Source organism: Lipophrys pholis (assembly GCF_963383615.2).
Source record: "Lipophrys pholis genome assembly, chromosome: 17".
NCBI classification, from domain to species: Eukaryota; Metazoa; Chordata; class Actinopteri; order Blenniiformes; family Blenniidae; genus Lipophrys; species Lipophrys pholis.
The window spans coordinates 23,323,363-23,347,734 of record NC_137643.1 but is presented as its reverse complement, the minus strand read 5'-3'; the positions used below and the strand labels follow the sequence as shown (position 1 = coordinate 23,347,734).

General features: G+C 48.1%; 1 protein-coding gene across 1 annotated transcript in view; it reads left to right on the top strand.

Moving 5' to 3' along the window:
• The window catches only part of zhx2b (zinc fingers and homeoboxes 2b), an 86,476-nt gene extending 64,010 nt beyond the window's left edge, over nucleotides 1–22,466 (top strand). Inside the window, exons 4-6 of the mRNA XM_080484948.1 lie at nucleotides 15,585–18,739; nucleotides 19,827–19,995; nucleotides 21,437–22,466. Coding sequence (XP_080341074.1) covers nucleotides 15,888–18,739; nucleotides 19,827–19,992 — 3,018 coding nt within the window. The 5' untranslated portion in view covers nucleotides 15,585–15,887 and the 3' untranslated portion in view covers nucleotides 19,993–19,995; nucleotides 21,437–22,466. The remainder of the gene's footprint in view (nucleotides 1–15,584; nucleotides 18,740–19,826; nucleotides 19,996–21,436) is intronic.
• Nucleotides 22,467–24,372: the final 1,906 nt, after the last annotated feature.

The following is a 24,372-nucleotide window of genomic DNA, read 5'->3' as shown; positions in this document are numbered from 1 at the left end:
CATTATTCAGTTTTTTCTCTTCCGTCCTGATTTATTGTCCCTTCATCTTTTCTTTCACTGTCTTAATTATTTTTCTCTACCTTTTGTCCTCCAGCTTTTCATTTTTCCTCATCTCTTCACCATCTCTCCCTCCTCCATTCATTGTTTCCCTCCACTTTGTTCATGGTCTATTCTTTTTCTTTCCGCTTTTTATTCCTCTTCCTCCCATCCTTGATTTCCAAGTCTAATTTCTCTTCCTCCTCCATCATTTCTTCATTAATTCATCCTTTTCTTCCCCCTCTCTCTCTTCCCTCCACTCTTAATTTCCCTCTTAAAATCCTCCCTCCCTCACTCCTCCCCCACCTCTATCTCTTCCCACTCACCCCATCTTCACCTCCCTCCTGGCGTCTCCTCCTTCATTCTTCAAGCTCTCATTTCAATTCTTCAATTAAATTGATTCTGATTTTAGTTTTGTGTTCTACTTTTCCAGCTCCTCCGTTTTCACAACAGACATTTGACAAGTTTTGACCGTTAAAAAACGTTTCTGGCCAAAATGGTAGAAAAATACTTGTTCCAATGGTGGAACTCTGACGCACTCTAGAACACTGACACACTCTAGAACGCTCACACACTCTAGAACACTGACACACTCAAGAACTCTGACACTCTCTAGAATTCTGACACGTTCTAGAACTCTGACACTCTAGAACTCTGACATGTTCTAGAATTCTGACACGTTCTAGAACTCTGACACTCTCCAGAACTCTGAATCGTTCTAGAACTCTGACGCACTCTAGAACTCTGACATGTTCTGGAACTCTGACACACTCTAGAACTCTGACACACTCTAGAACTCTGACACGTTCAAGAACTCTGACACGTTCTAGAACTCTGACACACTCTAGAAGTCTGACACGTTCTAGAACTGACATGTTCTAGAACTCTGACACGTTCTAGAACTCTGACACACTCTAGATTGGTTCTGGGGAACCAGCCTCACCACAAACAATCCTTCACTTTCTGACTCAACCTGGTTCTAATTCATAACTATGAAATGACAGAAATCAACAATGACATTTGTTTCTGGAATTAATCTGTTCATGTTTTAGCAAGTTGCTACACAAAACAAGCACACACACACACACACACACACACACACACACACACACACAGAATTTTAAAGAATTGTTGAGGATTAAACTTCAGTTATTTTCACATTGATTTTTTTTTAAGATTCTCTCGTGTTTCTTTAGTTTTGTATATTTTTTATTTATTGATTTTATCACTTTTTCCTCGACATTCTTCTGTGATTCACAATTATTGTCATTTCGGCATTTTGTGACAAATGTGTTCCAAATTTTAATTTTTTTTTTTTTTTATTATTCATCACCAGCACAGATGATGAATTAAATGTTTCTGACTGAGATGAAATATTATTGACTTTATTCATTTAATATCTTTAATTTTATTTCCTCTAAAAGATGTTTGTTTCCCAAAAGTGAATCTTTTTTTAAATAGATAAACCAATAAATAAATGTAATACGTCGAGTTAAAAATATATTGAGGAGATTTGTCGACTAAAGTTTCCTCTGGTGTTCACCCCCCCCCCCCCCCCCCCCCCCAACCCCCCCTCCCCCCCAACTTGAAATGAGAATAACCCTAGTGGATCTCTGATTATTTATTTGCCTTTCATTTGCTTTATTTAACTTTGATTTCCCCCGATTCTGTTTGGATTGAGTGGGGAGCAGAGAGAGGGTTGTTCAGCCCGGCATGCCAGTTCAAGGCCCCGCTCAAGGGCCCTTCAGCAAGGCACTGAATACCTCACGTGACCTCTGACCTCCCCGTGCGGGATCAGGGCTCCAAAAGGAGCGTTTCTCCTCCGGCGTGGATGTTATTGAGAGAGGATGAAAAGAGAGCTGCAGGCTGAATCACAGATACAATAATGAATAGAGAGCCGCAAAATAAAAAATATCAGGCAGAACGGGAGACAGCCGCATAAAGCTTCTTCAGAATCAATGCAATCAGAGCATCGGCAATATCCGATTGATTCACACACGAATAAACAATATTCAGAATATTTCAGGATGAAAATCCTGTGATAACCATGGAAACAGAGGCCAGGCGGGAGGCGGCAGTAAACAAGGTGTGTGTGTGTGTGTGTGTGTGTGTGTGTGTGTGTGTGTGTGTGTGTGTGTGTGTGTGTGTGTGTGTGTGTGTGTGTGTGTGTGTGTGTGTGTGTGTGTGTGTGTGTGTGTGTGTGTGTGTGTGTGTGTGTGTGTGTGTGTGTGTGTGTGTGTGTGTGTGTGAGCGTGCGTGCGTGCGTGCGTGCTCCCAGGTTCGAGCTTGTCCAAGTTATTGCTGAGGAGATCACATGTTGACGTGGAACCGGCCGCTCACAATTAGATATTGAATTGCAGTCCTGAGACCCGACGAGTCCAGTCTGGATCCTTCAGGGTCGTTCTGAGGTCGAGATGGCACGAGTCAGAGTGTCAGAGAGAGGAGCCAGACTAGACGAGTCAGAAAGACGAGTCAGACTAGATGAGTCAGAAAGACTAAACGAGTCAGAAAGACGAGCCAGACAAGATGAGTCAGAAAGACGAGCCAGACTAGACGAGTCAGACTATACAAGTCAGACAAGACGAGCCAGACAAGATGAGTCAGAAAGACTAAACGAGTCAGAAAGACGAGCCAGACAAGATGAGTCAGAAAGACGAGCCAGACTAGACGAGTCAGACTATACAAGTCAGAAAGACGAGCCAGACAAGATGAGTCAGAAAGACGAGCCAGACAAGATGAGTCAGAAAGACGAGCCAGACTAGACGAGTCAGACTAGACGAGTCAGACTATACAAGTCAGACAAGACGAGCCAGACAAGATGAGTCAGAAAGACTAAACGAGTCAGAAAGACGAGCCAGACTAGACGAGTCAGACAAGATGAGTCAGAAAGACAAGTCAGACTAGACGAGTCAGAGAGACTAAACGAGTCAGAAAGACGAGCCAGACTAGACAAGTCAGACTAGACGAGTCAGATGGACGAGTCAAAGGGACAGGATGAGTCAGAGAGACTGGACGAGTCAGAGGGACGGGACGAGTGTGAAAGTTGTTGGTCCAGCAGGCAGATGAGAGGACATTCCAGGTCCCTGCCATTTGTTTTTTCATGTCTTCAGTCCAACAACGGTTTAGTTTTTAGTTGCTCTGCTTCCTCGCTGTCTGTCACCGCCGTTCGTCCCGTTAACCTTCCTCCTGAACCGGTGACCTGGCAGCTGGACTGAGATTCAAATCGTCCTCATTGTGGATTGATTTTCGTCTCTCATTTTCAGACTTTCCAGCGTGTCATGTCTCTGAAGACGCCGGCACAGTTTTTGACATTGGCACAATTTTCCAAAGAAAGAAGGAGACGGTTTGCGCTGAGATTGACTTTGGCGAGCATTCCTGAACCGGGAGAGTTCTTAGCCTCCTTTCCACTCCGTCGCCAACACGGACACACTCTCTGTGGGAAACACATCTTCAAGGACACTTTTAAAGGTTGTCCAACGGGGGGAGTGAACCAGACGGTTCAAAACGGGTACAGAACCAGTCTACAATACAGCAGAGACCCGCTGGAACAGGTCCAAAACTGTCCAACATCGGCCGACGATACAAGCCAGTGCAAAACTATCCTGGAGTCTAAAAGTTATAAAGCGCTGTTCACAGATAAAAGAAATCACAAAGTGCTGTATGGGTGCAATAAAACAGAAAATAAAATTTTCTTAAAGTACAGTGAAAGTGAGAGAAATATTTAGCTGAAAGCTTTCGTAAATAAAAACGTCTTCGAGTGCATTTTAAAAGAAACTCGTGGAATCGAGGGTGCGGAGGGACAGGGGCAAGTCATTCCATGGTCTGGGGCCTGCAGCCTAAAAGGACTGGTCGTCTCCCCCCCCCCCCCCCCCGGTTTTAAAGCGGGTCTTTGGGACCTTCAGGAGACACTGTCCTGAGGATCGGCAGGCGCGCCCTGAGGTGTAGGGACACAGCAAGTCCACAATGTCCTGAGGGGCCTGACCGCGCAGTGCCCGGCACGTGAGAATCAACATTTTTAAGTTAATTCTAAATTTAACTCGGAGTCGATGAAGATTTGATCAAATAGCGGTGATGTGGGCTGTTTTGGGTGAACCTGTCAAACGTCTCGCAGCTGAGTTTTGTATAACCTGAAGTCTGCCGAGGACGGTCTTATTGAAGTGAAAATGGAATTGCAGTAATCAAGGCGAGACAAAATCTGGATATGTATTATTATTTCGAGGTTCTGGTTTTGACAGCGTCCTCCTACTTTAGACATGTTTCTCAGGTAGGAAAAGCAGTTTTTGGTCAGCTGTCGAGAGTGGGCCTCCAAAGACGTGGCCTGATCAAACCTAACCCCGAGGTTCCTGAGGCTGGTTCTAACAGTCAATTCCAGGGCTCCAAGGTGATTTTTGATAAGGGGAATCTTTTTATCAGGGGGGATGATCAGGGTTTCTGTTTTGTCAGCATTTATCTGGAGGTAATTTGAAGAAAGTGCATTTTTAATGCAGGTCACTGAAGGAGCAATACAACTGGATGTCATCGGCGTATATGTGGTAGGACACATTCTTAATGCCGCCAATGAGACGACCAAGAGGCAACAGTTCCAAAAGAAACAAAACAGGCCCCAGGACAGGGCCCTGAGCAACTCCCCAGGACAGGCAGTTTGTTGTTTATGGCAACATTGACAGTTCTTCCTTTTATGTATGAGGAGAACCACTGAAGGACCGACCCAGAAAAACCCAGCTCTGATTTCAGTCTGTTGATCAATATGTTGTGGTCCACCGTATCGAAAGCAGATGTTAAGTCCAGTGGGACCAGGACTGTGAAGTGACCAGAGTCTGCAGCCAGCATCAGGTCATTTGGGACTTTTAATAGAGCAGCTTCAGTGGAGTGCATTTTACAAGAACCCGATTGAAATTTGTCATAGAAATCACGCTGCTCCAAATATGAGGTGAGCTGGGTTTTGATATTGGCCTGTAGTTTTGCGGCTCCATAGGATCAAGGTTTGGTTTTTTGAGAACAGGGTTCACCACAGCATGCGTAAAGGAGCTTGGCACCGAGCCAGATTCAAGTGAAAGGTTCATCAGTTTAGTAACCCAAGGACCGACCACATCGAAAACAGAGATGTGGGAACAATGTCAGCAGGGCTTGATGAGGGTTTCAGCTTGCCCGCTGAACTCTTGTCATCCTCGAGGTTGATAGGAGTGAAGCACGAGCCCACTGGAGAAGATACAGTACAGAAGCTGTTCGGGGGAGGACTGATGCTGGCCCTAATGTCTTGCACTTTGTTCACAAAGACGTTCAGGAAGTTATTACATTCTTCCTGTGTGTGCACAGGCACTGGAGGAGCTTAAGAGGCCACAAGATGCTCAAAAGTGTCAAACTGAATTTTAAGGTTTTTCTTACTATTTGAAATGAGCGTAGAGAAAAATGCTGACCGGGCGTCTTTTATCATTTCATTCAACTCAGTGATCATTTCTTTAAGATGGAGCCTATGAACTTTTTTCTTCTGACGATAGATACGGCTTCGTTTATCCACGGACAAGGTTGTTTTATGCTCACCAAGGGAAAGTTTAGCAGGAGCTACAATGTCTAGAACAGTCAAACAATGGCTATTAAAGCATTCCATAAAGGTTTAAACTTTTTCACAATCCCTAAAGGAAAAAGGATCAAAAGATGCAGAAAAAACCCTTATTGATGATTCTCTGCGTTTCCACATTGTAAGTCGTAGGTGCCAACGTGAATGACAGGTTAAATAGGATACAGCAGTGGTCACTTATTTGAAAATCCTCCACACTGAGCTGGTCAACGTGTCGTCCAAGAGAAAAAAAAAACAAATCTAAAGTGTGGCCCTTTTTTATGAGTGGGACCAGTACCGTGCCGGGCAAAGTTAAAGGAGTCCATAAGAGTTAACGGTTCAGCTGCCATGGGACAAGATGGATCATCAGTGTGAAGATTAAAATCCCCAAGGATTAAAACCCTCTCCAGTTTAATGATGGACGACAGACACTCACCAAATTCATTGAGAAATAAACGAGCAGCACCAGGAGGTTGATAATTTAAGAGACAGTGGAAGGACTGTGCGTTTCCAACTTTACAAATCTGCAGTTCAAAGGAATAGAAGCGCTCGTGTCCCTCAGTCTGCAGTGGAAAGAGTCTTGGAAAACCAGCGCCAGGCCGCCTCCATGTCCCGCGAGGCGTGGTGTCCTCACCACGAAGCAGCCCGGGGGGCACGACTCTTTAAGGTGAACGCACTCCTTCTCCAGCTGCCAAGTTTCCGGAACATCAAATCCAGTTCCTGCTTGGTGAAAAGATCAATGGAACGCGCGTTTCGCAGGGCAATCCTGGCAGAACGCCGGTGTGGTGCGCACCGGTCCGGTACCTTCCTCCGCGACTGGATGGGACGGTCCACCTGACAGGTAACCGGGAGCAGGACACACTGGGGGGGTGTAGGATTTCGAGCAAGTCGGGTTGGGAAGACCCGGTCCGAGATACTCCTCACGGGCGATGACGCACGGGAACCGACCTCAGACACCGCTCACTTCCAGGAGCTCCGGACCCGCTCGGCCAGGTTGAAAATCCTTGTGATCTGCATTTCCTCAGCCTGTTCTGGACACCGGCCCTGGATCCTCCCCCGCCGCCGCCTCCTAATGCCCCGGCGCCCTGCTAGCAGCAGGTGCTCCGCCGAGAACGTGTGGTACTCCAGTTTTGGAGGGAAAAAGTGTGCGTGCCTGTCCCAGGTACCACAAAATTCCTCCATGCTTGCCTTGATGTGGAACAGCTTGTGACGATCATATTGAATGATTGCGGAGACGCCGCTATTTGTCGATCGGGTTGACACAACAAAGAGTAATACAAGAAAAATCACAAAACAACGAGAGAGCAGAGAGGCAGCAGAAACTCGGCCGGACACAAGCGCCATCCTCCAAACTCTTCCAGAGCGAAGGAGAGGTTTCCCCTGGACAAGTGCCTGCAAGGCAGCGCTCAGGGAAAAGCTCCCTGGAGTGACAGGCCCACGATCTAACACCTTCAGTCCATATTCATGAGAAAATCAACAACAAGAAAAACCTCCAGAACTCGTTAAATTATCACAAAGATAAAAAATACAACAACATACTTCTGAAGCTGGTCAATAAGTGACGACTCACGACGACCACTAGCTGATGGTTCCTCCTCTGGGAGCTGATGGTTCCTCCTTTTAGGAGCTGATGGTTCCTCCTCTGGAAGCTGATGGTTCCTCCTCTGGGAGCTGATGGTTCCTCCTCTGAAGAGCTGATGGTTCCTCCTCTTAGGAGCTGATGGTTCCTCCTCTTAGGAGCTGATGGTTCTTCCTCTGGGAGCTGATGGTTCCTCCTCTGAGAGCTGATGGTTCCTCCTCTTTGAGCTGATGGTTCCTCCTCTGAGAGCTGATGGTTCCTCCTCTTTGAGCTGATGGTTCCTCCTCTGGGAGCTGATGGTTCCTCCTCTGAGAGCTGATGGTCCCTCCTCTTAGGAGCTGATGGTTCCTCCTCTTTGAGCTGATGGTTCCTCCTCTGGGAGCTGATGGTTCCTCCTCTGGGAGCTGATGGTTCCTCCTCTGAGAGCTGATGGTTCCTCCTCTTAGGAGCTGATGGTTCCTCCTCTGGGAGCTGATGGTTCCTCCTTTTAGGAGCTGATGGTTCCTCCTCTGGGAGCTGATGGTTCCTCCTTTTAGGAGCTGATGGTTCCTCCTCTGGGAGCTAATGGTTCCTCCTCTGAGGAGCTGATGGTTCCTCCTCTGGGAGCTAATGGTTCCTCCTCTGAGGAGCTGATGGTTCCTCCTCTGGGAGCTGATGGTTCCTCCTCTGGGAGCTGATGGTTCCTCCTCTGGGAGCTAATGGTTCCTCCTCTGAGGAGCTGATGGTTCCTCCTCTGGGAGCTAATGGTTCCTCCTCTGGGAGCTAATGGTTCCTCCTCTGAGGAGCTGATGGTTCCTCCTCTGGGAGCTGATGGAATCGTTATAAAACTTGTGTTGAGATTATTTAAGCAACTTTTTTTGTGTTATCGTGGCTGTTAGCATGGACGAGCTGCAATGACCTATATACCTGTGTGTGTGTGTGTGTGTGTGTGTGTGTGTGTGTGTGTGTGTGTGTGTGTGTGTGTGTGTGTGTGTGTGGGTGTGTGTGTGTGTGTGTGTTAGAGTCGGCGCACACATGCAGTCTCCCAGGCTTATAGCTTGTTCACGGCTGGATGGAGACGGTGTTAGCCGAGGACACACACACACACACACACACACACACACACACACACACACACACACACACACAGGAACACGTGGCGACGGCCGTCTGTGTCAGCTGAGGACAAAGACAGTCACGTGAAGTCGCATACATACACGTATGGAGACATGTGTCCTGAACACACACACACACACACACACACACACACACACACACACACACACACACACACACACACACACACACACGTATAGGCACAGGCACATGATGAAGGCTGAGGAAGAGGAGCAGAGACTGTCTCATGCATGTTTTATTGTTGGGGCTCTCTGAACCTCCTCCTCCTCCTTTGTCCTCCTCTGACCTCGTCAGCCTGACGGGTCGAGCAAACACCAGACTCCCGTCATCTTCTTTCTCTTCCTCCTTTCTTTTTTCTCTTCTTTTCTGCCCTCCTCCCTCTCCTTTCCTATTTTCCCCACCACCTCATGTCTTCTTCCCCTCCTCCACCCCTCTCCTTTCTCACCTCCTCATCCTTCCTTCACGCTCCTTATTTATCTGTCCTCATCACTTCTTCCTCATCTTCCTCCTCCTTGATCATCTGACCTGCACTTTTCTGTCTTCACCTCCTCCTTCCTTTTCTCCTTCCACTTAATTTGTCCCCCTCCTTCGACTCTTCTTCCTTTTTGACCTCTCTCCTCCTCCTCCTCCTCCTCCTCCTCCTCCTCCTCCTCCTCATTGTCTGGCCTCCTCTCCACACCTCCTCTGATCCTCTTCATTCTTCCTCCTCCTCCTCCTCCTCCTCCTCCTTCTCTCACTCTCGGTTTCTTACTCGCCCCTCTACTGTTCCTTCCTCGTGACCTCCCTCCTCCTCCTCTTCCTCCTCCTCCTCCTCCTAATTAGCACCTGAGCGTACCGGCCTGGTTAATATTCGGCGGCGAGGCGCTGCGGCGGCAGAAGGGCACCTCGCCGTCTCTCCTGCGCTGCTGTTGCTATGGTGACGCCATAGAAATGAAGCACCGCTCTCTTCGTCTCTCCTAATTTTTTTTACCCCCCCCCCCCCCCCCCTTCACTTTTTAATGAGTCACTGCATCCATTAAATTTTAGGATGGAGGGATGGCGGCAGAACTCACGGGGGCAGAGCGCCGAGCGGCGTGCTCCGACACGGAAAACTAGGAAACTACTGAACACTGAAACTTCCTGTGTGTGTGTGTGTGTGTGTGTGTGTGTGTGTGTGTGTGTGTGTGTGTGTGTGTGTGTGTGTGTGTGTGTGTGTGTGTGTGTGTGTGTGTGTGTGTGTGTGTGTGTGTGTGTGTGTGTGCCTGTGTTCCAGTTCCTGTACTCTCAGCGGGCTCAGTAATCTGTCCTGCTCTCTGAGATTACTAGTTACTTTTTATTCACGGTAACTAGCACAGTAACTTTACTTTCTGGTGGTTCCGCTGAGTTTCCTGCAGAAGGACTCTGGGTCGACAGGAGGACCCGTCTTCAGACACCTCAGTGTGGAGTGTAAGACACGAGGACCGGGCTCGAGCCGTCAATCGTCTACCATCGTCCATCACTCGATGGCGCGCCTGAACAACAGTTATTTCCCTCTGTTTCCACGGAGACGGAGCGTTTCAAGAAAGTTGCTTTTCATCCCGTTTCCACGGAGATGGAGCATTTTTCCCGTTTTCCTCGGAGACTCGATTGTTTTCACGTCTCCACGGAGACGGAGCATTGTGTGTTTACTGACGTCGGTGACCGTGAGCTTCGTCGTCGCCTAAACAGATGTTGAACCCTCTTCATCAACTGGTGATGAAGTTGGTTTCCCACACGTCGAAACTGTTCACCAGCTCCGACCAGACTTCACAACGGCGTTGTTTTTGTCCTGAAAGTGAAACTTTAGTTTGTGAGACGAGGCTGTGACACCCGACAGGCTTCGTAGCTTTTATTCGGAGGCGACATGAAACGGAGTGAGGGAAGCCGCGACGCCGCGACTAATGTTTTTAAAAACCAAACATTGTGATGAGTTCAGCTCTAACGACTCATTGCTTTAAGAGGATTTTTTTTTTTAAAAAAAGCAGATAAAACAAATGAACTCTTGAGTGATTCCAATGTTTTGATTCTCAGTAAAGTTGTTTAGTGAATTTAATGAAGCGGAACGTGAACGGTAAAACAATCTGAAACACGTCGCTGAAGTTCAGTTCGTAATCCGAAATGTTTCATTTAAAGCAGCAAATATCTGCTTTTCACACGTTCAGACACAATCTGCTAAAACCACAGAAATCTGCAGGGTTTTTTTTTTTTTCTAAAAACGGCTGAAATCAAAATGTAAATCAGATGAAAGCAGAGAGAAGCTGAAGTGAGGGAAGGAAATCCTCCTGGTGAACGTTCTTTTGTCTGTAGAAACAGAAAGATAAAGTCCAAACCTCCTTCGCAGCGACAGATGGAGGAAATAAATGTGACTCTCACTCCGCAGAAGCTTTTCTAACGTTTGTGAAATAAAACAGGTTTTTCTTCCATTTAATCCAAAATCCATTAGAAATGCAGATAAAGTCTGACTTTGTGTTTAAAGTGTTCATATGAAACCAACTATAAGGTTTGTTTTTTTTATCTAATCTGTAATAATCTGTCAGCAGGTGAAAACAGGACAAGGTGATCAGATTCACTTTGAAGAAGAAACTCATTTCTGTTTCTTTCCACGAACTGCAGCAGCTGTTTTCCAAACTCTCACTTTTCTCTTTCTGACATTTCCGTGGAGACGGACGTCGTTTTCAAAATGCTTCTGGAATACAAACGCAAACACCTCAGACCTTCACTGAAACAACACCTCATTGATGTGTAATCTATAAGACAGATATTTTCAAGGTGTTTTGGTTCTAAAAACCAAGAGAACCTTTGATTCCAGCTTCTGTTCCTGTAACGCAAAGTGTTTCAGTGTCGACGAGCAGGAAGGACAGAGTGAACCTGTGGAGTTCATTCGGGGCTCCGTCTGGAGCAACAATACTTTTTTTAAGAACTGTAATCAAATACTGTAAGTTCAGATTCGGTTCTGTGTGTTTGGGACTGCTTCTGACCCGGGTTCTGACCCACTGCAGCCCACGCGTGACGCGAGCAGACTGGACCGCAGCCCGGTGTCACATGACTCCTAGTCAGGAGTCCTGAAGGCCGAAGCAGCACAACATGACACCGAGCTGTGTGTAGATGTCTGCTTGGTGGCGCCGCAGTGCTGTTGGCCTCCAGTCGGACCTGATCTGGCTGTTTCAGCTTCCCGTTGGACTGTTTCAGCTTACTGTTGTCCTGTTTGAACTTCCTGTTTTTCTGTTTGAACTTCCTGTTGGTCTGTTTCAGCTTCCTGTTGGTCTGTTTGAACTTCCTGTTGGTCTGTTTCAGCTTCCTGTTGGTCTGTTTGAACTTCCTGTTGGCCTGTTTGAACATCCTGTTGGTCTGTTTGAACTTCCTGTTGTCCTGTTTCAGCTTCCTGTTGGTCTGTTTGAACTTCCTGTTGGTCTGTTTGAACTTCCTGTTGGTCTGTTTGAACTTCCTGTTGGCCTGTTTCAGCTTCCTGTTGGTCTGTTTGAACTTCCTGTTGGTCTGTTTCACCTTCCTGTTGGTCTGCTTCAGCTTCCTGTTGGCCTGTTTCAGCTTCCTGTTGGTCTGTTTGAACTTCCTGTTGGTCTGTTTCACCTTCCTGTTGGTCTGCTTCAGCTTCCTGTTGGCCTGTTTCAGCTTCCTGTTGGTCTGTTTGAACTTCCTGATGGCCTGTTTGAACTTCCTGTTGGCCTGTTTCAGCTTCCTGTTGGTCTGTTTGAACTTCCTGTTGGCCTGTTTGAACTTCCTGTTGGCCTGTTTCAGCTTCCCTTTGGTCTGTTTCAGCCTTCTTTTGGCCTGTTTGAACTTCCTGTTGGCCTGTTTCAGCTTCCTGTTGGTCTGTTTCAGTCTTCAGTTGGCCGGTTTGAACTTCCTGTTGGCCTGTTTCAGCTTCCTGTTGGTCTGTTTCAGTCTTCATTTGGCCGGTTTGAACTTCCTGTTGGCCTGTTTCAGCTTCCTGTTGGCCTGTTTCAGCTTCCTGTTGGTCTGTTTGAACTTCCTGTTGGCCTGTTTGAACATCCTGTTGGTCTGTTTGAACTTCCTGTTGTCCTGTTTCAGCTTCCTGTTGGTCTGTTTGAACTTCCTGTTGGTCTGTTTGAACTTCCTGTTGGTCTGTTTGAACTTCCTGTTGGCCTGTTTCAGCTTCCTGTTGGTCTGTTTGAACTTCCTGTTGGACTGTTTCACCTTCCTGTTGGTCTGCTTCAGCTTCCTGTTGGCCTGTTTCAGCTTCCTGTTGGTCTGTTTGAACTTCCTGTTGGTCTGTTTCACCTTCCTGTTGGTCTGCTTCAGCTTCCTGTTGGCCTGTTTCAGCTTCCTGTTGGTCTGTTTGAACTTCCTGATGGCCTGTTTGAACTTCCTGTTGGCCTGTTTCAGCTTCCTGTTGGTCTGTTTGAACTTCCTGTTGGCCTGTTTGAACTTCCTGTTGGCCTGTTTCAGCTTCCCTTTGGTCTGTTTCAGCCTTCTTTTGGCCTGTTTGAACTTCCTGTTGGCCTGTTTCAGCTTCCTGTTGGTCTGTTTCAGTCTTCAGTTGGCCGGTTTGAACTTCCTGTTGGCCTGTTTCAGCTTCCTGTTGGTCTGTTTCAGTCTTCATTTGGCCGGTTTGAACTTCCTGTTGGCCTGTTTCAGCTTCCTGTTGGCCTGTTTCAGCTTCCTGTTGGTCTGTTTCAGCCTTCTTTTGGCCTGTTTGAACTTCCTGTTGGCCTGTTTCAGCTTCCTGTTGGTCTGTTTCAGTCTTCAGTTGGCCGGTTTGAACTTCCTGTTGGCCTGTTTCAGCTTCCTGTTGGTCTGTTTCAGTCTTCAGTTGGCCGGTTTGAACTTCCTGTTGGCCTGTTTCAGCTTCCGGTTGGTCTGTTTCAGCTTCCTGGGCAGAAACAGACAAAGTTGCCCTGTTTGAGCTGGTTTCTGTGGCTGTTATTTTGGGAGCGTCTTCATGAGGAGACTCATTAGCTGCAGCGTTCGGTAAGCAGCCATGTAAATGCATGAGGTTTGTAATAACGGGATTAGTTCAATCTCACTGCACCATGCAGATCGTCGACTCCAGTGCAGCTATAAAAGACTGTACGTCTGCGTCGGCAGCGAGCGGCCGATTGAGGCCGCGAGCAGGAAATATGTCCAACATTAAGTGACACGTGGGACAGATAACAGCTCGGCCGATACTAATTAAGTGTTGAAATACCCCGTTTTTTTCCTGGCAAATGTGTTTCTTCTCTTTTAATCCCCCTGACTGATCGAGGCCCCGTCTCAAAGCTTCAACTTCTGAGAGGAAAGGAAAAAGCTGCTTTTTATTCTGAAATGCTCTATTTTCCACAATCCTGTCGCCCCCGTGGCGCCGCTTCTTCCTCCCCCCTCTTCATGTTTCTCTGCTCCTGTCCTTCATCAGTCCTCCGTCAGTCCATCTCCTCCATCAGTACCCCCCTCTCCTCCGTCAGTCAGGTTGGGATACAGTTAGAACGTCTTCTTTTTCAGTGGCTTGCAAGTTTTCGTCCTGCGTGTCACTGTTTGCTCGTCCTGTCCTTTACCTGCCCCACCACCTCCTCCTGCCTCCACCTGCCCAGCCACCTCCACCCACGTCCACCTGCCAAGCCCTTTCTCCCCCTCCACCCACCCACCGTCTCCACTTGCCTCCACCTGCCCCTGTCTCTACTTCCCCCCGCTTGCCAAGACCTGTCTCCCCCTCCACCTGCCTCCAACCCCCCCTGCCCCCACCCACCCCCACCCCCACCTGCCACATTGCACTGCATGTCTGACGGCTGTCAGGAGATCTCATCACGGAGTCGCTTATTACATGATTACGGGGCGATTATCCTGTGAAGTTGTCTTTGCCCGAATCTTTGAAAGACACTTAATGTCTTTTTAATGGCTTCTGGAGTTTAGAGGCTCCTTCTTTTTTTTTCTTTTTTTGTCTTTTGTAGTTGCAGTAGACTCTTCAATTTATTGCGTTTTATGTGTGATTGGCCTGGAACAGCGTGTCCTGATTAAGTGGCTCTCTGATTCATTGTAATGTAGCAGCTCGGCGGCGGCTCACTCCGAGTTGTCACTCTTTTTTTTTTTTCCCAATAATTGATGTTTTTTGTAATATCTTAACTTGTGGTCTTTCTGTCTTTGTCCAACCCGTCTGTCAACCTGGTTGGTAAAGTGGTTGACTCTCAATCGGAAGGTTGTAGGTTCGATTCCCATCTCCACCTGTTCACATGTCAAAGTGTCCTTGAGCAAGACACTGAACCCCAAACTGTACCCAGACTGAGCGCCGCATGGCAGCCGCCGCCATTAGAGTGTGAATGAGTGTGGGAGTGTTTGTTAGTGTGTGTGTGACTGGGTGAATGTGAATAACAGTGTAAAACCCTTCAGGGCTCAAGCGGTGGAGAAGCTCTATATACTGTAAGTGAAATCTATTGACCACTTGAGGCAACCCAACAGAATCTTTTGAAGAATTTTTGTGTGATTATTGAACAAGCGCGATATAAACTGCAGTCAAGAGGGTTTTTTTCTGTTTTAAGTAACATGAAATAACTGCTTGGCGCATGTTGGAAGTTTGATTCTTCAAATACCAACAATAATAAAGGCAGAAGTTGTTTTTAAAAGCCGCTGGTGAAGCCGTGTGATCCTGGATGTTTACCAGTTATCTCTTCAGTAATCGCGTCACGACTCAACAGTCTTTCTCTAATTCAGTCAACAGTTCTGGATCTGCATGGAATATATTGAGGGATGTAAAGAACCCTATAACGTGGATGAATCTGAAGCATATGACGATTGGTAACTGATGAACATTTACGTAACTGATCTGCAGGTGTTCATCCAGCCCTCTCCCCATGCGTCTTAGTACCTTGTCTTGGTACCGCAGTTCGGTACCTCGTCTCACGTCCTTTGTATAAATGTAACCAGTGATTTACTGAATTCTGTTATACATTTTTGTTAAATGTGTTTATTCCATTTAATATTTCTCCTTTAGTTACTAAGCCATTCATGGAAATTTAAGTTGGAACCAAAAAATAGCTATATTGCTTCCAGTCAAGTTTTCTAATTTGTTAAATCCTTAAAGTTTCTCACTGTCTGACAGTGTGAGAATTTGTTGCCTTCTGGGTTTTGTTTTTTTGAATCACATTACACCAATTAAACAGATGAACAAACTGCACAATGCTTGTTTCCAGATAATCTATGTTTGCCCTTCTGTCAGTGACCATCATGCATCTCTCCCAGTCTTTTTCTTTTTTTTTTGTCTCATAATGACTTTGTGTATTTTCTCTCTTTAGTCGTTGTTTTTCTGGAGCACAAACATTAACATCTCGTTGTCTTTGTGTTACCACACAGCTTGTGCTGCGCTGCCGTCTGTGATGTCCTCCCATGACGCCGCGGCCGGTAGCTGACACCGCCAGTGAGCCGGAGACGCCACTGCACCACCGGTTCTGGGCCGGCGCCGTCAACCGGTTCTTGCCCTCCCTCCCGCACGCTGGAGACTTCCCTCCAGCGTCTTCGACCGACAGCTCGGACCCCCCTCAGTGAGGCCCCCCTAAACGCGGACACGCCGACGTTTCCGTCCGCCGCCATCGCCAGCAGCAGCAGCCAAAAAGCACGATATCGCAATCAGCAACACCAGCACCACCACCAGCAGCCATGTCCAGTCGCAGGAAGTCCTCTAACCCCTGCATGGTTCGGGTCGTTGGCGACCTGCCTGAACAGAAGGATGACCCGGAAGACATGATGGACATGAATATCTCAAACAACAGGACAGATAAAGACGAGTCAGAAACGTCTGAATCTGCAGCAAAGCAACTCGAACCCCAACAGGAGGATCCGGGAGATCCAGACCAGCAGGTGGATCAGAATCCTGAGCAGCCAGATCGAGAACAGCAGTCTGATAAAGAAGACCAAACCCCCGCCATTGAAGACTCCAGTGGGGACAAGGACAATGAGGAACCAGAGACCAACCAGACAACGCAGACAAAGCATCCGAGAGGCTACGAGTGTAAGTACTGTCCATTTGTGACGCAGAACCTGAACGACTTCAAAGAGCATGTGGATTCCAGCCACCCCAATGTCATCCTAAACCCGCTGTACCTCTGTGCCGTCTGCAACTTCAACACAAAGAAGTTTGACTCGCTCACAGTGCACAACGAGAGCCAGCACCCGGGAGAGACCAACTTCAAGTTCAAGAGAATAACGATGAACAATCAGACTGTTCTAGAGCAGACAATCGAAGGCAAGGACAATTCAGTTGAAAACGACATGATGAACGAGCAGGGTGACGGCAAAGTCGGCTCCATGATTCCACCTTGTATTTCCACCACCGTGAAAACACCAAGTGGCCCTCAGCCGCTCTACGGAGGATGCAACCTGAAAAGCCATCTGGAAGGGTTGATCCAGAAAGATCAAATAACAGCGGTGAACATCAATGGGACAGTTATCATCCCTGAACCCACCATCCTGCAAGGGCTCTCCCATGTCACCCCGATGCTCCAGCGTCCACCCAACTTCAACTCTGTACCAAAAATAGCTGTTCCCCTGAACACCACCAAATATAACCCTTCTCTGGACGACAACCTGACGCTGATCACCTCCTTCAATAAGTTCCCTTATCCGACGCACGCTGAGCTGTCATGGCTCACCGCCGCCTCCAAGCACCCGGAGGAGCAGATCAAAGTTTGGTTCACCACACAGCGCCTGAAGCAAGGCATCACCTGGTCCCCCGAGGAGGTGGAAGAAGCCCGCAAGAAAATGTTCAATGGCTCAATCCCTCCGGCCCATCACACGTTCACCGTCCTACCTACAAGCCCTGTCTCTCAACCATCTGCCAAATCCTCCCAGCAGTCAGTGTCTCACACCACAGTCCAGCATTTAGGTCACGTCCAGACTTTATCAAACGGTGTGATCAGCACCAACTCGCTGGCCGGAGTCACTGGCTCTGGCCACACCCTGAAACGATCTCTGCCTCCACATCTGACAACAATCTTTGGCCCCGAGGCCAAGCGACCCGTCATGGCAGTCGCCCCCCATTCTGGCGACGCCAAAGACAAAGTCCTGATGGCTCCCCCTCCTCCACCCCCTCCCCACAAAGACCGCCACTCAATGGCCCCACCTCCTGTTCCGTTGGACACGAAGAGACCTGTAGCAGTCCCCCTGGTGGCCACAGAGATGAAGAGGCCCTCCACCGCTGTGCCTTTACTGTCGCCATCTTCGTCGTCCAAAGGAAAGATTCTCTCAACGTTAGGAAGTCCCAAAACAAAGCCGGTGGTGTCTCTTCCCTCCATAGTGTTTCCAGAGTCCTTAACCAGGCCGATGATAGTACCCCCTCCTATCTTTGCCCCTCCATTTAAAAACTTTTTATTCGTTCCTCGTGGCGGAGCCAAAGATAAGTCCCTTAACGCCCACTCTCTGCCAGCTGCTGATCCCAACCTGCCAAACTCCCCTCCGCTCATTAACTCACCAATAAGGAGGCCGCCAATCATCCAGTCCATACACAATCCAGCTAAAGCACCGTCCCAGGTTCCAGGGTTCCCCCTCAATGGGCAGAAGCTGCAGGAGCAGCAGGGAGTGGAGCTGAAAGCCAGCTACCCCCGAGGAGACAAGGGGGTCAGTCCTCTGTCAGAGGCCAACGGGACGTCTCGCTTTGACAGGAAATGGTCCCGTGATCAGACCTCAGCAACTCCCAACGGGGTTCTGCACATTGACGACGTGGACACATTGACAGCACTTAAACCCGATTTCCACCACAAGACGTCTTCGGTTTTGACCCAGTTCCCATTACTGGAGCGGATGAAAGGAAAGTCTGCAAAGCAGCTGAAGGTGTTGGAAGAGAATTTCTTACGGAACAGCTTCCCCACACACGGCGATGTGGACCATCTGGTGGTCACCACCCGCCTCTCTCACCAGGAAATTGAGAGCTGGTTTGCAGAGCGTCGTGCGCTCCGCGACAACCTGGAACAAGCCCTGCTGAACTCCATGGGCACGAAGAGGGGTGGTGGAGAGAAACCGATCCAGCAGCTGAACGTGATTCACAAAGCACTCACCACCAGCGCCAGTCTGCTGAACTGTCCCCCCCCACCTTCACTCCTGTCCTCCCCTAACCCCTGTGCAGTGCCTCCGGACGGCCGACCCCTGGCGCTCCTCAAGGACGATTTAGCTCAAATGCGGTGGCCTTCCCCTGAGGAGCGGAGCCAGCTGGAGGGTCGGACGGGACTGATGAGAGCCGAGCTTGCCCGCTGGTTCACCGACAGCCGGCTGCAGGGTGGCGCCGCCGAGCTGGCAGAACTCTTTCATAGCAATGGCCTGAACGGAGGGCAGGGGCCGCCGGGGGGCTCCCCTGAGAACGCTCCACCCGGAACCCCACAGCGCTGTCAGGACGGAGCGCTCACCAGCATCAGCAGCAGTAAGGTGCTGGAGGTGGAGCTGGGCTGGCTGATGGAGCAACGAGTCAACAGCTTCAACAGCCAACAGCACAACGAGCTCCAGGAGTGCTTCGCTGGAAGGTACCAATAATACTGACACAATTCTTCACCTTCAGAATGTAAAGACACCATGTTACTGTGACCCAGATTAGACCATCAGCTGCAGACCTGTGAGATCTGTCCGTCCTGATGTTACAGTCTGAGATCTGTCCGTCCTGACTTTAGTCTGAGATCTGTCCGTCCTGACGTTAGTCTGAGATCTGTCCGTCCTGACTTTAGTCTGAGATCTGTCCGTCCTGACGTTAGTCTGAGATCTGTCCGTCCTGACGTTACGGTCTGAGATCTGTCCGTCCTGACGTTAGTCTGAGATCTGTCCGTCCTGATGTTACGGTCTGAGATCTGTCCGTCCTGACGTTACAGTCTGAGATCTGTCCGTCCTGACGTTAGTCTGAGATCTGTCCGTTCTGACGTTAGTCTGAGATCTGTCCGTCCTGATGTTACGGTCTGAGATCTGTCCGTCCTGACGTTACAGTCTGAGATCTGTCCGTCCTGACTTTAGTCTGAGATCTGTCTGTCCTGATGTTAGTCTGAGATCTGTCCGTTCTGACGTTAGTCTGAGATCTGTCCGTTCTGACGTTAGTCTGAGATCTGTCTGTCCTGACGTTACAGACAGGTTTTATTAAAGGAGGGAAGCAAAATTTCTCCATGAAACACCACATAACGAGAGACTACATAACGAGTGTAAAAAGAAAAAACGTGAAAATGTTAGCCCAACACTGGACTGAGGCCAAAAGGAAAACAAAATGACCGAAAATCCCATTTGCAATCATTTTAAGGATCAGGTTGCATCTCTACGATTTACTGGACTGCGTTCAGCAATAAATACATTGTAATTAATAAATGAGGCTAAACAGTCAGATTTGTGATATAACAGTCCTGTGTGCAGTCGGTTTCAGAATATACACTGAACAAAAATACAAACGCAACACTTTAGTTTTTGGGATTGGAACTGGAATTCATTCATTAGAGTGTTGCTGCGGGCCGCCATTGGCCGCACTTTGAGAACCTATGGTCTAGAACTGACTGAAGGTCGAGAAAAGACTGAAGGAATCTATGTGGACCTCCGTCCACGGACTCCTGCTAACCTGCTGTTGCCTTGCTTCACCAGGCTGAGGCAGCAGAGCACGGCGGATCTGAAGAATGGGGGTCAGAACGGGGGGGCGGTCCGGGACGTCTTTGGAAGCTGGCTGGACAACGGACACAGGAGAGGACACGGTCTGGTTCTGGACCGAGACCGCAAGATGGACGACGCGTCCGGGAGGCTGACCGGATAAAAGGTGAGTCTCTGAAGTCAAACAGAACCTCCACCCTCCACTTATTGGCTCTCCATTGACAGACCCTCCACCGATGGAACCTCCACTGACGTACCCTGCACTGACAGAACCTCCAACCTCCACTGACTGACCCTCCACCTTCCACTGACAGACCATCCACCCTCCACTGACGGACTCTCCACCCTCAACTGACAGATTCTCATTTGACAGAACCTCCACCCTCAGCTGACAGACCCTCCACTGACAGATTCTCAACTGACAGAACCTCCACCCTCCACTAACAGACCCTATACCGACAGACCCTCCACTAACAGACCCTCTACCTACAGACCCTCCACCCTCCACTCGCAGACCCTCCACTGACAGATTCTCAACTGACAGAACCTCCACCCTCAACTGACAGACCATCCACTGACGAATTCTCAACTGACAGAACCTCCACCCTCCTTTGACAGACTGACAACTGACCCTCCACTGACAGAAACTCCAATGACAGACCCTCAACTGACGGACCCTCCACTTACAGAACCTCCACCCTCAACTGACTGACCCTCCACCCTCCACTGACGGAGCCTTCACTGACAGACCATCTACCCTCCACTGACGGACCCTCCACCCTCAACTGGCGGACCCTCCACCCTCCAATGACTGACAGTTGCTAACTCCTGCTGAGTTCCAGACATTTTGAATTTTTGAGTCGACGTCTCAGTTTTTGTGCACCGTGAAGTCGAGATGCCCCCCCCCCCCCCCCCCCCCCCCGCGCCCCCGTCAGCACTAAGCTGACCCTGGATGAGTAACATGCGGAGCTGCAGCTCGTCAGCATCTGAAGGAGATTTAAGATTTCGGGGAAAAGGTCTTTTTATTGGATCCTGGAATAGCAGCGGACCCCCCGGTGAGGCAAAGTTTGAGAGATAAAAGCCCCCGCCCGGGGCAAAGTGTGACGAGAGTCTGCTGCTTGTTCCCGCTCCGCCTGATCTGACAGGAGACTTAACGTCTTAACGTCTTTCTTCTTTTAAATAGAAACTGTTCAGATGGTTTCCTGTAAACAAGGCGCAGAGAGATCGACGGCTGACAGCTCCAATCAATAATCAATAAGCAGCCATTTGAATAACCAACATGTAAAGTCGTGTCACTGAACGACTTTGACATCTTTTGTTTGGTCCCACAAGAGAAGCGACACTAAAAATACAGATTTGAACTAAAAATCAACACAAAACAAAGTCGATACGGCGACAGTCAGGACGTTTTCAAAAACTCTTGTTTTCAGCTCCTCCGAGCTCCGTTGTCACGCAAAAGACTGAAAATGCTAAGAAAGTTTTGTGTTTTCATTTAAAATCGCCGTGTGAACGTTTCCTTCGTTGCTCTCCTTTTTGATACGATGCGACTACTCAACGCCGATTGACCCCCCCCCCCCCCCCCCCCCCCCCCTCCCCCTCTGTTACAGATGTGTTTGGGATTCGCTGCTACTGGAACAATCAAGAGAGAAACTGAAACCCGGAGCTACAAAACTTTTTCTTCTGTTTTTTTTGGGGGGGTGGGGGTTGAATTCCGGAGCGTTTTTAACGGCTCGTTCGCGGCTCGTGGGTCACGCACAGCGCCTCCGCCTGGAGACTGTCACTCCTGCTCCTTCATGTTAGCCCCTCCACCCTCCAAAGAATAAGAAGATGATTTGAAGTAATAATGAAATAGTTTCAACCCTAACCCTTCTGAAGATGATCGGAACAAATTAAACTTTGGATTTTTTTTCTAAATTCCTCCTGAAGTTCTTTACAATTTGATGAAGGTTCTTTTTGACTCTTCTGGTCTTCAAACAGAAGTTGAACTATTTGACAGAACAGAAGAAGAAGAGAAGGAGGAGGAGGAGGAAGAGGAGAAGAGAGGATGAGGAGGAGGAACTCGGTGGGTTGTTGGGGATGTTGTGCGTGACCTACGTTGCCATGGATACACAACGATGACAAGGAGGAGCACTGAATGTGTGCCTGCAGCAACAGCCTGACTGTAAACAAACAAACAAACAAACAAGCAAACAAACGCCGAGTGCCAAAGCTGATGTGCTGCATTCTACTACTCTTTTAAAACAATCTAACAAAAACTTTCTTCTCTTCTTCTTCTCCTCTCTCTCTCTCTCTCTCTCTCTCTCTCTCTCTCTCTCTCTCTCCTCCTTCGTCTTCTTGCTGTAAATAGAATATATCAATACAAGTATGTGTTTGTTTTCCTGTCTGGCGTCAGATTTGTAAACTTTTGTTACATTTTGTAAAATGGGAGCAAGTCGTCTCTGGAAACCTCCTTTTCCGCTGGAACCTGTTTGTTTTTGTTTAGTTGTTTATGTTTTTGCTCTTTTTCTTCTATTTTTGGTTTGTTTGTTTGTTTGTTTTCCTCTTTTTTTTTTTAAATACCAGTGCAACAGGGCTTGCGTGCAACACTTTAAAAAAAAACAACATTATTTCTCCTCCTTACCTCCATTTCCTCTTTTTATGTACGAAACCAGAAGTGGAACCACTACCGAAAAAACTAACAAACAAACACTTGATGGACCGGTTGGATACACTTCAGTCACTTCTTCATCTCACCGACATGGGATTTCAACCACCACCTCCTGCTGAGAGGAGTGGGAGGAGGAGTGGGAGGAGGAGCAAGAGGAGGAGCAGGAGGAGGAGCAAGAGGAGGAGGAGGAGCAGGAGGAGGAGGAGGAGCAGGGGTCTCTGCTTCACATCCAACCAGATTTTTAAAAAGCGAAACACAAAAAGCACCTTTGGACCTTTTTTCCTTTTTTACTGTGCTGAAGTGAAGTCAAGTGCTATTATTATTATTATTACATTATTATATTATTATTATTATTATTATATTATGATCGTAGCCACTCTGTCTGGAACCCTTTTTTGAAGAAACGCAAAGACAAAAAAAACTAAAAACTGAAGCCGACCTGCACTTCTCGCTCCGACGGACATGCTTGTACGACCAATTGACTGTCACTTACTTTCTTTAAAAAAAAAAACAAAAAAAAAAACACGATGAACAAACAAACTGACTTAACAAACGGCGTCGGAATCGGAGTTCGTCAGATCCAATGGCGGCGGAAGGATTTAACGGGAGCGATCGGTCCAGAATGACACTGAATCTTTTCATTCATTCACAACGAGCCAGAAAGCAACAACAAAGAGTCGAACCGGTTTGAACCCGTTCGAGACGTGTCTTCACTCCCACTTCAAACGTTCACCAGAAACATGCGTCTGTGAGATGAGCAGCCGAGACACAACAGTGTCCTGTACCCCCCCCCCCCACCGTGCTAACCACTACCCCAACACCCTGCTCATCCCACAGATGCTGCTGGGGGGACGAGGCTCCGTCTGAAGGGAAGCAGCGTTTCCGACATTCTGAGATTCACGACGATAAACTTCGTTCCATTGAAGAAACGTTTCTCTGTTTTCGTGCTGCTTTTTCTTTCCTCTAGTCTTTTGTTTCTTCCCCCGTCATAAGTTGTTTTGTCTCTCTGTCTTCTCGCACACCATCATACACATTTGTGATAAACAAAAAAAAAAAGATGACTAGCCTTTTATTCGATACATAACTACATGTTGGCTCGGTAGTCGTTAGTCCGAACTAGTTTCCATTCCGACAAAAAAGACAAATAGTGGAAAATGAAAACTATGAGCTTCTTTATGTGTTGCTTCTGCCGCCGCTGTAGTGTCCTGGTTCAGATTTAAAGATGAAACATACGTATATCTGAAATACTGTATTTACAAATGCACACCAGGGCTGGCCTCAACAGACACCGGGGTGGGGGGGGTCTCCGTTTAATCGTGGTGGGGGGGTGGGGGGGTCTCCGTTTAATCATGGTGGTGGTGGTGGGGGGGGGGGGGGGGGGGGTCTCTGTTCAATCGGGCGGCTAATTCCAGTCCAGCACTTTTTCTAAAAAAGACAAAAACCTAAACAGACGCTTTGTTCCTTTGCTTGAAGTCTTTCTAGTTTTTTAAAGCGGGGGTGGGGGGGGGGGGGGTGGGTCCATGAAGCCGTCCGAGCGGCGCCCCCTGCTGGACGCACAGCCTTAGCAAGCTTCCCAGAGAGTTTTATTTTTGCAAGAGTATAGTTTTAATTAACTATTTTTCTGATGAATGACTGAATGTATTTGCTTTTTGGTGAGGTGGTCGATTAAACGTGTTGCGTTTACTGTCTGAATGTTGACAAGAGGAGGAGCGCCGAGCACAGAAACACGTTAGCTTTGTTAGCTTCATGGCTTTGTTAGCTTCGTTAGCTTTGTTAGCTTCGTTAGCTTTGTTACCTTTGTCACCTTTGTTGGTTTCATTGGCTTCGTTCGCTTCATTTACCCTGCATGTTCATTCAAATATATTTTTTACGCAGCTCATAATGATATGTACTCAA